General features: G+C 37.7%; 1 protein-coding gene across 1 annotated transcript; it reads left to right on the top strand.

Moving 5' to 3' along the window:
• Positions 1-1,069: 1,069 nt before the first annotated feature.
• Positions 1,070-14,594, top strand: LOC135116641 (protein cueball-like). The gene is made up of 4 exons (XM_064036864.1): positions 1,070-1,288; positions 12,720-13,107; positions 13,500-14,159; positions 14,238-14,594. The coding sequence occupies exons 1-4, from the start codon at positions 1,225-1,227 to the stop codon at positions 14,509-14,511; spliced, it is 1,386 nt and encodes a 461-aa protein (XP_063892934.1). The 5' UTR covers positions 1,070-1,224; the 3' UTR covers positions 14,512-14,594.
• Positions 14,595-15,192: the final 598 nt, after the last annotated feature.

The following is a 15,192-nucleotide window of genomic DNA, read 5'->3' as shown; positions in this document are numbered from 1 at the left end:
GTCCTGAAAAACAAATGAATTTCCTTATTGATCATCAGTTATTTCAATTTACTGAGAGTAGTCACCAGGTGCGGCCGCGTTCACACTCGCACGTTTTGAAACTAGTGTTGTCTGGTTGTCGACACAGAATGAGTAGAATGCGCTCTGTGTTGGCACTGGTTGCCCTGTCTGCAACGACTGTTCAGTCCTGGGATAAGTACCCTAAAAATGTAATTAGTAATAAGGCTACAATAGAATAAAAATCCCTCCTTGACGAATGTCTTCACTCTATAAAAAACCTCACTTCAAGTTTGTAGGAGTTTATAGTTTCTGAGATTTCGTTATTAATCAGTGAGTAGTATTTCGAAAGAGAATTTTACGTGGTGGTTTTTTTTAAGTGGGAACTCCATCATTATTTTGCTGTGTAATTATTTTAAAACTACTTTATCTCCTAAAATATTTATTTAAATCGAACGATGAAAAGACAATATTGTTGTAATAATTTAAATATTTGAGACGTATAATGTATTTATTTCTTTATAAAAACACCTCGCAAATCATGCATTTTCTTGAGAACATTGATAAACATAAAAAAACGTTATATTGAGCTGATCCTAAGAGATAGACATATCCTGTCGTAGACTTTTTTTAGAACGTTTAAAGGGGAGCAATTCTGTCATACATGATTTTTGCGAAACTTTAACCGTTTACGCAGCGCACGCATCGTAAGCTCTCTCAATAGGAAAATATCCCCCGATTTTGAAACATTCTTCATTGGTGCTAAGCTCATTTTGGTCTTAGCGTGATAATATATAGCCTATAGCCTTCCTAAATAAATAGGCTATCTAACACTGAAAGAATTTTTCAAATCGGACCAGTGGTTCCTGAGATTAGCGCGTTCAAACAAACAAACAAACAAACTTTTCAGCTTTATAATATTAGTATGGAAATATGTAGATGTGGTATCGTTTCAGTATAAGTGTAATGTAGTAGTATGTGTAACAATAATCAAAGGTGTCCAGAGTTCAAATTCGATAACGCTCGCAACTAGTATCGGCGTCAAGGGAAGCCCGAATAGCAAAAATATGATTCGAGAACAACAAATCTCAAGCTTTTGTAGTTCTAACGCTTTGTAATAACTTCATTAATTCGAAAGCAGTCGCAGTAGTCGGACGCATCTGCAATTTCCTCAGAGTATTGTAATCTGAAGTTGCGTTTAGTTGTGCACTCCGTGTCTGAGCTACAATGTACAAACTGCTGAGTGTGTGGGCGCTGGTGCTGCTGTCTGTACAGATAGTCCACTCCTGGGGTGAGTACAGACCAGTATTTATCAACTTATGAATTTCATCATGTTTATCATTGGGCATTATACAGGGTTACTGGTAAGTAGACCGCATCCTTTCAGGAGGTGATAGTATAGGTCAATACGGACAAATTTGACCCTGGAATACACTGGGCAAAAGTTAACCCGTTTCAAGATAATCGAATTTCAAGATCAGTCGTCTAGGTACACGTATAAATTTTCATTATTAGTCAAAAGTCTCGTTTTTGTGGATTTTTGTGTGTTTTTGGATAGAAGATGAATCATTTCATAATAACAAACCATAAAACTGTACAAATCACAGAGGAAATTATAGCGAACAGCAATCACTTTTTTAATAGATATTTTTTTTTTGTGCATGTACAAAGTACATAATTTTGTTGAATTGCATTTTAATACATATTGCAAAACATTACTTACATTTTACTTAGCAGACAGTTCTCAATTGACCGTACAAGTGTGCACACAAGTTATTTTAATATCAAGTTTGGTTTTTAATTAAATTACGTTATTTTCTGCAAATCATCAAGTTTTATTTATCAAGTGTTACTCCATCAAGATTATCAATACATCAAGACAAGAGCAACAGCTCCAACATTGGTCCTTCGAGCCTCTCTTCGGATCTGTCCAGGTTGGTGTTTCGTGACTTGCACGCAGTAGCGAATCGGTCCTCCGGTCTCCCACAAGCGGGTCGCCCCGGTTGGATTGAGAAGGCGCATATACTGCGTGTGAACTACGTGGCACCACGAGCAGGTCAAATTACTGGCAAAACTAGCAAGACTTCATCAAGTATATCAAGAAGGTTGGTACGTACCTCATCAAGTAATCAAGAATACGGTCATCATCGGTCGTCAAAGGAGAACTCAGTTATAGAGAAAAACAATCTAATAAATCAAGTGTGTTATCAAGAATATTTTGTATCAAGAGTAGCGCTACAGAAATATCAAGAAAAATCAACCGAGTTATTCTATCAAGCTCATCATGGAGACGCTGAATAGACAAGCAACTATTCAGGAAGAAATAGAAAGACAATTTACAAACTTCAAGAAAGATGGAAAGGATCGCAAGACAGTGGAATATATGGAAAAGCGCATCGAGGCTTTAGACCAGTACTGGATAGAATTCAGGAAAAATCACGACGTGCTGCTAAATGTTTTGGCATCAGAGCATGACTACTTCATGGCCAATAATTTAGAACGGACTCGTGACTTATACTACAAAGCAAGAACGGTATACCAAACGACTCTAGCGGAGCTTGAAAAGGCTTCAGCTCGAACACATCAAGGTGGGACTAGCAAGACAGGAGAAGCCAAGCATGAACAAGGCGCAGGCACCCACTTGGGAACAACAGGTAATCAACAACCTAGTACAAGTACCTACAATCCTAACTTACCTCAAGGTAACAATACTAAAATAGATGAGATGCTCAGGAAACAATCAAGCAATTTTAGAGCATTTTTAAGAACTCTTGAAAGCATTGACGTAGAAGAACTCAAGGAGAAATGGGAGTACGAAGATGCTTTAACTTCTATTAAAGCTCGTTGGAAGATTGTAGATAACTTACATTGGGAGTTAGACAGTCAGCTGATGGGCTCTAACAATGAGTACGAGGAAACATTTACGCAGTATGAACGCAAATATAATGATATCAAGAAGGCCATTAATAGCAAGTTATGGTCGGTGGCTCACAGAGAAAAATCAACACCCCAGTTAGACATTCCGATATTCAGCGGTAACTATCAGCAGTGGGTGTCCTTCAAGGATCTTTTCTGTGAAGCTATACACAACAACCCCTCTCTCTCACACGCACAAAAGATGCAATTTCTTAAAGGGAAGCTGCGGGGAGAGCCCGAACGTCTTATTCAGCATCTGCAGATAAGTTCGGAAAATTATTTAGCAAGCTGGGAGATTTTAAAACACCGCTACAGCAACAAGAAGCTGATCTTCACAGCACACATGAATACCATTATGAGTCTTCCAATCATGCATCAACCATCATCAAACCAAATCAAGCGTCTTCACGACGTCACTAAAGAATGTCTGAATGCTATCAAGAATTTGGGTGTCAACACAGAAAATTGGGACCCAATGCTCATTCACATATTGTCCCAAAAACTAGATATAGAAACGCACAGTGAATATATGACGTCACTCAAGGAACCAAGAGAGCTGCCAAAACTTAGCGAATTCCTCGAATTCCTCGAGAACAAGTTCACTACCCTAGAGTCATCTCGCCGTAAGCAAGAAAACGGCCAAAAATCAAACTCGAGCGCTTCATCATCCTCTTATAGGCAAGAGAACAGGAATTATTCACATCAAAACAGGAATTATTCAACCAACAAGGCTATTTCAAGATACCATGAAGGCTCGACATATTCTAAGCTAAAATGCCCCGTTTGCAACAGCAATGAACATGGCATATATTATTGCAAGCAGTTCCTAGAATTAACGCCTGTACAGAAAAAACAAACAGTTACGAAATTACAATTATGCTATAATTGTTTATATAATCATAATGGAAAACCTTGTACATCGAGCAAACGATGTCGCGAATGCAACAAGTCTCATAATTCATTATTACATGACGCCTTTATGAAATCAGAGACTTCTGCATTTAACACCACTGATAATTGCGCTGCAGCAAGTGCAAGCGAGACAAAAACAAGGCAAGTGCACGTGGCCCAGCAAGAAGAATGGCACGAAATATTATTAGCAACTGCTGTAATCAACGTCCAAGGAGTTGATGGCACTTACCATAAAATGCGTGCACTCATTGATCAAGGTTCGCAAATATCGTTAATTACGGAAAATGCCGCCCAAAGATTAGGTATACCGAGAGGAAAGTGCAGCGGTACTATAACAGGAATTGGTGCAAAAACTACCTCATGTAAAGGAAGGATCAACATTAACTGTTTTTCACTATCAGAAGATTACACTTTCAACACGGATGTTTTTATAATGAGAAATCTCACAAGAAATTTACCACATTTCACATTTACAAGTCCAACATGGGAGCATCTGCAAGACCTGGATCTGGCCGATCCAGAATATAATATTTGTCGCCCCATCGACATACTTTTGGGGGCGGACATTTACTCAATTATTATTTTGGACGGAATACGCAGAGCAAGCTCATGCAACTTGAACCCGATTGCACAACACACGCGGCTCGGGTGGATCCTGTGCGGCAAGGTACAACAATCAATGCAATGCAATATAGTTCTGAATGATATAGAAGGCATCGAAAAATTTTGGCAAACAGAAGACATAGATCTTCCTCAGAACACAGATGAAGATAAATGTACAAAAACCTACAAAGAAACTACATCAAGTTTGAGCGATGGAAGATATCAAGTCAGACTTCCACTGAAGCCCAATATATCAGAAATTGGCGAATCAAAAAGTAGAGCCATAGCTCAATTTTTCCAAATTGAAAGAAAATTACAAAAAAATCGAAGCATCGCCGAAGAATACAAGTTGTTTATCAAGGAATACTTAGCGCTCGGTCATATGATATGCACCGATGGCACAACTACGTCACTTGAATATTTTATGCCTCACCATTGCGTAATTCGTGAAGATTCCTTAACAACAGCACTTCGTGTTGTCTTCAACGCATCTCAAAATACATCAAAAGGGACAAGCCTAAATGATTTTATGTTCAAGGGACCCAATTTACAAAAAGATCTTTTGGAACTCATTTTGAAATGGCGACAGTACAAGATAGCATATACAGCAGACATCGAGAAGATGTTCAGGCAGGTGTGGGTCCATCCAGAAGATCAGTGCTTCCAAAAAATCATTTGGCGTGACGATAAGTCAGATGTACTACACGAGTATCAACTTACAACGGTCACATACGGTACCAAGGCCGCGCCGTTCCTGGCAATGATGACATTACGTCAGCTGGCTGAAGATGAAAGAAAATCCTTTCCTGCAGCTGCCAAGGTCGTAGAAAACAGCTTCTACACCGACGACCTTCTACATGGGGCCTACACAATACAGTCAGCAAAAAATATGAAACAAGATTTGATCCAGATGCTGAAAACGGGAGGTTTCAATCTAAGAAAATGGAGTTCTAATTATCAAGAATTACTACAAGACAGTATGGATTTCAAAAAACAAGAAGACTACATTTTCATGCAAAAAGAATCCACCAAAACACTTGGCATTCATTGGAAACCTGAGCAAGATGTTTTCGTTTTTCAGTCAAAGTTTGAGCCGCCATCAGATCAAGACTCACAATGTACAAAACGAAAACTACTGTCAGATATATCAAGACTATTTGACCCGTTGGGCTGGCTCACACCTGTCTCCACCAGATTGAAAATCTTATTTCAAAAACTTTGGGCAATAGATATCAAGTGGGATGACAAGATTCCAGAAGAAATTAATTCAGAATGGATTAAAATAAAACAAGATATGGCAAACATTACAAAAATAGAAATTCCACGCTGGCTAGGTACAAATGTCGTAGCAGATATCGAATTACATGGCTTTTGCGATGCATCGCAAAAGGCGTACGCTTGCGTCGTATATTGCAAGTTATACGAAGAGGGAAAATCAAAAATTACCCTGGTCGCTGGGAAATCAAGATTAGTATCTAACAACAAGCAAGTCTCGCTGCCAAGGTTGGAACTCTGTGGAGCGCATCTTCTATCAAAGTTGATGCTAAAAATCAAGCAATGTTTACATGATCATCGTATATCTATATATGGCTGAGTGGATTCTACAGCAGTCCTTGGATGGTTACAAGGAAATCCAGACAGGTGGACAACATTCGTTTCAAATAGAGTTCGCCACATTATAGAAGTTATACCACCAAAACATTGGCGTTATATCAAATCAGCTGAGAATCCAGCTGATTGCGCAAGCCGCGGGCTCACGATGACACAGCTGAATACTCATCCACTGTGGTGGCATGGACCCTCATGGCTATCTACGGGGCAACATGAGTCAAAGCAAGCACCTATATATACAACAAATCAAGAAGAAAAAGTATTGAAACAAGTCAGTGTCACCAGTCATGAAGAAAGCTTAATAGAAACGTTGTTACATAGATACAGCTCTTACTCAAAAGTTGTGCGCGTATTATCATGGATACGCCGATTTTTAACAAAGAAGCAAAATAGACATCAAGAAAATTACCTAACATTATCAGAAATACGAGAAGCGAAAGTGCAAGTTATCAAGCATGTACAAAATAAAGAATTTCAAGAAGAAATATCAAGTCTCAAAGGAAACAATAAATTACACTAGTTTACAAATTTTTATTTTTTTTATATACCCCTCACAAAATCTATACCAGTACTCTCCGCCACCTTTGTACATTCTAAAAGTAACAACATAAAAATTCTATCACGTCACATTTTTTTTCTACCCTCAAATATTTGTATTTAGGAATCATTCTTAACTACCGATCTATGGTGTTGCATTACTTGTTTAGTTTTGGAGATATTTTTTGTTTAATTCAAATAAAATGTTGCGTAGACAGTGTAAACAAAGTTGTGATCGCTTTTGTTATGTTTGTGGACAATTTATATTTATAAAAAAGAAAAGTCATATGACAGAATCGTTAAAAATTGCATATCTTCATTATTTCGGATTTCTTGTGACCAATCAAGAAAAAAACTGGACTCACTATGTGTTTTGTGAGAGCTGTAGAATCACTTTACTATGATGGTCATAAGGAGAAAACGTACACCTGTCATTTGGTACACCAATGTTGTGCAGGGAACCAGCTAATCACGAAAATGACTGTTAATTTTGTATTACTAAGACTTCGGGTTTTAATAGGAAAACTAAGTCGGGTATTGTATATGCATATGTCGCTTAAAAAGGGGGTGTTTGGCGTCCCACAAGTACGCAAAATCATAAGTGATTTTAAGTTTGATACTTTTTTCTCTACGACTGAAACAGTTGCTTGGAATTCATTCAAAACTTTTGTTAGAGACTTTCTAAGCAATAGTAAAACTGAAAACAATAAAGAGATAGTGCGTGATTCATTACAAAATTATCATAAGATGGGTGTTAACATGTCAAAAGATTCATTTTCTACATTCCCACTTGGATTTTTTTCCGGAAAACTTAGGAAGCATGAGCGACGAACAAGGAGAGCATTTTCACCAGGATTTAAAGGCTTTTGAAGATTGTCATCAAGGCTATTGGGACGATTATATGTTGGGAGACTATTCCTGGTCTATATTAAAAGAAACCGATTTCGAAACCTACAAAAAAAAGTCCAAAATTAATATTTTTTTGTTGTTTATGGTCCGTTTTCTCGTGTTTTTTAAATTAAATATAATTCCAAATGTGGACGTGACAGATTTTTTTTAGTATTTTTCCTAGACTACCTATAGATAGATAGACAAAATTCAACAACTTTTATCTGGGGTATAAAAACCGTGTAAACTAGTGTTATCATCAAAAAGCAAGTTGTTAAGTCTCACCCCCTACTTGGACCAACAAGGAATCTTACGAGTGGGTGGCAGATTAAGAAATGCTAACATCAGCACGGAAATGAAATATCCAATTATTATTCCCTACGACAGTCGATTGACACAATTACTAATTGATGACGCGCACCGACTCACATTTCATGGTGGCACACGCGTTACATTGGCGCTTATCAGGCAAAAATATTGGATTATAAGTGGTAATCGAGCAACTAAAAAGTTTATTCGTCAATGTATTATTTGCAAGAAACAAAATCCCCAACGACAAAACCAAATCATGGGAGATTTACCAAGCCCCCGAGTCAATCCATCTCGCCCATTTCTTCATACTGGAGTCGATTATACAGGACATGTGTATATCAAGGCAAGCAAGGGACGTGGAATAAAAACCAGCAAGGGTTACGTGGCGGTATTTGTTTGCATGGTAACAAAAGCTGTCCACTTAGAGTTGGTCTCGGACCTGTCGACTTCAGCATTCATCGCTGCGCTGCGCAGGATGGCAGCACGCCGCGGAACACCCCGTCACTTATACAGTGACAATGGAAGAAATTTCGTGGGAGCAAGCAGAGTACTGCAAGAAGAGTACCATCAAATACAGCAAGTTTTTGATGATAGTTTTATGAAAGAGCTCACAGATCTGGAAATATCATGGCATTTTAATGCACCTTCCTGGCCGTCCGCTGGCGGATTATTCGAGGCGGCCGTCAAGAGCTTCAAGTTTCATTTCAAGAGAGTAATTGGTGAGCAAAAACTTACCTTTGAAGAATTTGCGACGCTCCTGGCGCAGATTGAGGCGTGTATGAACTCAAGACCTTTATGCGCCCTCTCAGAAGATCCAGAAGACCTAGATTATTTAACACCGTCGCATTTTTTGACTGGGGGTCCCACTCTTACCTTAGTTGACACTGAAAGAGACATGCGAACTCGGTGGCAGCTAACTCAAAAAATAATTCAAGATGTTTGGAAACGTTGGCGCACTGAATACTTAACACAGCTGACATCCAGAAGTAAATGGAGACGACCGCATGAAAATATCAAGATGAATGATGTAGTTCTTATACATGATGAGAACCTACCTCCAGGCAAGTGGACAATGGGTAGAGTAGTAAAACTTCATCCAGGTCAAGATGGTTATGTTCGCGTCGTGACGGTAAAAACAAAAAATGGCTACATTCAGCGTCCCGTTATCAAGTTATCAATACTTACTGAACACGCGGAAGTTCCTGACGATAAACAAAAGGATCAAGTCAGCAAGAAACAGCAAGTAAAATTGAAAAAGACCAAGACAAGCTTAACGTCCATATGTACCGCAATACTATTTTTTATGACGTTAACATCGACATCAGAATGCAAGGTCAACACCACGCAATTCAGAGAAAATCAAGGTCTCTATTTCGACAAAGTATCAAACATGAATTTAATCAAGGACGAATGGAAAATAGTTGTGTTTTACGAAATGAAACCCTATTGGCAAGGCACAGAGGCGTTAATAGCATATACAACATCATTAGAAAAAATATGTTCTCACATACATGAACAATGCAACTCAATACTACTCCAATTACGTCACGGGGTTACTGAACTTGAGTACTACAATCAGCTGTTCCTGACGAATCAGTTTCGAGAGCGTGAGCCAAGACAGCGCGTCCGCAGAGGCCTTATCAACGCTATTGGAAACATAGCAGGGGATTTATTCGGTGTATTAGACGAAAGATTTGCGCAGCAATACAAACGAGATATTGGTTTAATACAAGCAAACCAAAAGCATATAGCAAGTTTATGGAAAAATCAAACTTCATTAATTGAGGCCGAAAACAATCTACTAAAGCGTGCAGAAATCGCCATGAATCAACAACACAAAATATTAAATCAACATTTAGTTGCATTAGAAAAGGCCACTAATACTTTGAAGGAAGATGTACAAAGAAATATGGTTCTTAATAACTTCGCAATTGGAGCCATAATAGCAAGCAACATGATGAACAATCTACGGTCAATGCAAAATACATTGTTAGATACAATAACTGATATATATCACGGACGTATCAGTTTACATTTACTGACACCGGCCCAAATCAGCGATGAACTTAGCACGATATCAAGTCAATTATCTAAGGATGTGGCCTTACCGATCGACAATGTGCATTCAGATCTGAGCAAGATATATGATCTCCTCACAGTGAAAACAAGAATGTTGGAGGACTACGTCATGTTCGAGATAAGGCTACCGCTTATTAGTAGGGATAAGTTCGAGATTTTTAAAGTCGTTCCCATACCTAAATATCAAGATGGAAACATGATAACATTGGTTCTAGTGTCAGATTACATTTCAATCAACATTAGAAAGGACTCGTACATATCTATGACGGAAAATGACATAAAACAGTGTCTGGTACTGTCAACAACATTTTATTGTCATAGCCGCAAGCCTGAATATCAGATGAAAGAAGGCGACAACTTATGTCAAATGGGGACATCAGGATGTAAAACAATCATTGAACCATGCAGCAATTTTTGGATAGAAAGTTATGCAATCAATACTTACTTATACTTCTGTTGCAACGTCTGCAACGTACGAACGATATGTACGGAAGACATGAAGGCTCATCAATTGAAAGGTGCTGGACTTATCAACATTGGACAAGGATGTTTATTAAGGACTGACAAGCTCACAATCTACCCCTACAAGGTTCACTCAAGCGAAATTAAGATATCACCTGATTTATATGCACCAACAATTGCACCTATAAATGACGTCATTAATATCACATTACCGCAATGGTCTGACGAAAATAAATCGTATTTGTATCAAGATACATTACAAATAGGAAACAGGATTCACACACTGATGCAAGAAGATCAGGTGTTGGCAGAAGCAGAGGATGTATCATATCATGACATACACCACTACGTGATGATATACGTCATTATTGGTATAATTGCCATCACAGGAGTGATATTTGTCATTCGTAGAGTTCATTGTCGGTGGCAAGTACCGCAAGCAGCCGTAGTAGTCGACTCGTCTACAACTCCTCCACTGCCAAGCACGCGTCGTCTAGCAACGATAAGAAGACAAGATCAGTCTGAGAGGATTGAGATGCAAGCAAGCTAACGCAACGGGATAGCTCTGTTTTCAAGAAGAATTCGTATTTTATGCTTTGTTTGTATTTGTTTTATATTATCAAGATGTGTATTATTTTAATTTTTATCATTTGTCATGTGAACATATTTTTATTAATTTGGCTTGTGCGCCACAGCCTCCTCATCTCCCCCTGGGAATAATGTACAAAGTACATAATTTTGTTGAATTGCATTTTAATACATATTGCAAAACATTACTTACATTTTACTTAGCAGACAGTTCTCAATTGACCGTACAAGTGTGCACACAAGTTATTTTAATATCAAGTTTGGTTTTTAATTAAATTACGTTATTTTCTGCAAATCATCAAGTTTTATTTATCAAGTGTTACTCCATCAAGATTATTAATACATCAAGACAAGAGCAACAGCTCCAACAGTGCAGAATACTTAAAAAACATCTACATTTATCTAGCTATCCAAAAAACCACAAAACACACAAAAATCCGCAAAAACGAGACTTTTAACTAGTAATAAAAATGTATACGTGTACCTAGACGACTTGTAAAGAAAAGATCTTAAAATTCGATTATCTTGAAACGGATTAACTTTTTCCCAGTGTATCCCAGGGTCAAATTTGTCCGTATTGACCAGTACTATCACCTCCTGAAAGGATGAGGTCTACTTACCAGTAACCCTGTATATTAGCCAGCTCATTTTTGGGTACAGAACAGACCTCTTCTCATACAGATAAGACAGCGTTTAAGACTTTCGTTCAATTTGTGTCAGTTGTGGGTACGGTTATTTCAAGAAAATAGGAACAGTAAAATAAATTATAGTAATTTTTAATACTTATGAGAATAATAATTGTTATGTAGGTAGGTATTGTCACGGTACGTAAGTCGTAGTGTCCGTGTATGGCCGACGTAATTTGAATCAGAATTTTAAAAAATATAATCTATTACTGTAATAACTATTATTATTTGGATAATATGAACAATAGAATTGTGATAATTTAATTAATGACATTTGACATTGTAATCTAAACTCATCTTTATATTTGTACGCCGAAAGGCCAAACATGTCTGTGCTTTACCACGTTTTTTTGTACCATCTGCATGGTACTCATGTAATGACAAATGAAATGATCTATCTATCTATCTAAAATCGATATCATTTTTTTTTTGCTGGAAAGTATATAGGTACCTCGATTTGGAATCGACAATGATTACAATGATTTGGAAATTAATGTTCGAACTGCCGGGACGACACACAACCGGCTTTATTTACCAATCTTTAAACGATTATTTAAAACTTATCATAGTCTTAACTAAGGTTATCATAACTTATAAATTGAAGATAAGAAGGGGATTTCAAGCTAATAAATATGTGAATGTAAAAGCTCGAACTACGGTAAATCCTAAGATTTTCCAGTAAAACCTAAGAAGAAATGTACGAGTTTTTCGGGCTTTTACCTTGCAAATTCAGTAGATGCTAGGTTGTACGAATGTGGACTAGTGAATGTCCATTTAGGAATTATTTTAAGTAAACATTAGTCAAAAAGTTAGGTAAAATGGTTACCCTTTACATTATTTTCATTTCAAAGTAGAAAACAAACGCAACGCTAACGCAGCTTAGTCGCTTGTTTTACGTTAGGTAATCAAACTGATTTTGTATAGTTTTTATTATAATTTGGTATTTAACAAATTGATGCTCTGAACGAGTTATGACATGATTTTTTCCGACATAATCCATTTCTTTAATGTGAATCCAAAGATTTACTGGAAAATCTTAAGATTTACCGTAGTTCGAGCTTTTACAGTAACAAATACATTGAATAATAAACATTACGTGTGTAACACTAATATGTGTTTCTGTTTCAGACTATGCGCTGGCGTTAGAAAAACGAATAGATTTTTTTAAAAACGATACGATAACACACAGCATCACTAGCCACCAGTTTAAGAACCTCACGGCGTTAGCTTACGACGCACTCCACGACACGCTCCTGATCGTCGACCAACAGACAGACAACTCTTCCCTATACAGATTTAACTTCACATCCAACGACATCGAGCTCATACTTACCAGGAAACAGATCCAGAGTATAGTCCACGACCCAGCCAAGGATTTACTTTTCTGGGTCCAGGAAAGAAACATTTTCTCGATACCACTAAAGTCTGGATCTAAATGCGACGTCAGTGACCAAAATCTTGTAATTGAGTTACATGATGAAATCCCTAGTTCTATTGCAGTGGACAGTTGTGAAGGGTATGTTAAAGCTATTCCTAGTATATTTTGAAACGTGTACATTGTATTGTATAGCTGTGAAACGGTATTTATGTAGCATGAAGAACATGTTTTTGCAACCAGTACTCTTCACTTTCAGAGTTCAGTTGCAGCTGTTTAATTCTCTAGCTAGAGGATAAAATAGACAAAAGTTTGTGTTAAAAATGTCATTGAACTTCTACCACGATAGTGGCGCATTTATCATAAAAATCTATAATGACAATCTTTTTAAAGTTGAAAGCTCAGTTTCGTAATTTGCTTGGCGTGCCCAATTTCTTTTTTTCATTGTGGGGCCCTTTTTCGGTGGAATGAAACGTTATATTGCACTCGAGTGATACATGACGTAAGACAATAAAGTGGTCTCTAAATTGCAGGTTTGTTTACTGGACCAACAAAAACATTGCGAAGCCTACAATAGAGAGAATTCGATTTGATGGCACCGTAAGAGAAGTGGTGCTAGACAAGGATATCCATGAGCCTTATCATCTTGTCATCGACCCTCAGATAAAGCAAATGTTCTGGATTGATATGAGACATAATGAAACCTATAATTATCAAATTAAGACTGCGGATTTGAATGGAATGAACGAAAAAGCTATTGGACTGGGTAATGGTCGTAGCCCAACAACATTGACAGTCTCAAGCCAATTTATTTATGGTATCGAGCAAGATTTATTTATATATATTTATAAAATACAGAAACCCAAGGGGGCCATTCCCTATGTTCATGAATCTAAGCCTGAAGGCCATCCATCATTAATAATCGCGTCCAAATATACGCTTGAAGAACAAACTAGTGGAATTCAGGAATGTAAAACTTTAACTAGTTTGCTACAAAATAATTCAGAGAACGAAACCTCTCGTCATATATCGGAGCTCAAGAGCCTCATTTGTGTTCATGGTGAGAAGGCTAATGCCACATCTTGTACATGCGCGCCTGGCTATATCGGCGAGAGATGCGATGTGTCAGTCTGTCAGAACTATTGCAACCACGGCACCTGCAGTGTCAGTGATGAGGGGGAACCCTCTTGCGGGTAAAGTATATTTTGAAGCTCCTGCCACTGGTGGTTTTCGATGATCCTTCTCTCTCTTTAACACGGTTTTTGTTTCAGATGTGAGTCTGGTTATTCTGGAGCGAGGTGCGACATCAACATGTGCTTCAATTACTGTCTGAACAACGGTGTTTGTTACTTTACTGAAGAGAAAGAACCACTCTGCCAATGCAGTGGAAATTACCGTGGTTCCAGATGTGAAGCTGCCAGAAATGACACAGTTAGCCCTACGTTCAGTTCAGGAGATAAAAACTACACTTTGGTCGATTTGTTGTTTAATCGGCGAAAAATGAATGGCAAATTTATTGTAAATTTTGAAGTAGAGTCTGAATAAGATTTTGATCAGTATGCAAGTGCCTTATTTTGTGTTATCTTTGTCTTACTCAATAAAAACTGCTTGTAATAATTGCCACAAAACTGGATTTATTGATCGATATGGTCTCCTACGAACACTTCCTAACTAGCGGATTAGCGGATAGTCTATTTGAAAGCGAACTTACTCCTAGCGAACTCTCCTTCTTAGGTACAGCCAGACCAGCAATACGGAAAACGACGGCGACTATAACATGTCAATTCTTTATTAAATCATTACCATTAGTGTCTTCTAAAACAAACAAAAGAGCAATTTTTTTGATCTATTGTGAACTGTTTCTTTTGAACTTTCTAAAGTCTGTCTTTTGTTGTATGTACGTATAAATATGATACTATGTAACACATTCTTAAAATATATTTAGTTGAACGTTGTTGGTATTATAGTAAATAGCTTCGAGATATTCCAGAGTTGCGGTTCTGAGGGCACGGCAGTGCCCCAGCCAAGACTCGAGCAAAGCGGGCACGGCCATACCATCTTTTCTCGAAGCGTTTCGCGGCTATTTCACACCCCTGTATCTTCCATGTGGACAAAGCTAAGAGTTTAGGTTTTCGATGACCAAGAGTAAGTATTAGAACAAGCTCAGTCTCAAAATTACAAGACATTTAAATAAATTTTTTACGAGTTATGAGCGATCAAAGTTAC

Source organism: Helicoverpa armigera, chromosome 11 (assembly GCF_030705265.1).
Source record: "Helicoverpa armigera isolate CAAS_96S chromosome 11, ASM3070526v1, whole genome shotgun sequence".
Lineage (NCBI taxonomy): Eukaryota > Metazoa > Arthropoda > Insecta > Lepidoptera > Noctuidae > Helicoverpa > Helicoverpa armigera.
Note: the sequence above shows the minus strand (reverse complement) of the source record. Positions and strands in the feature narration are given on the sequence as shown.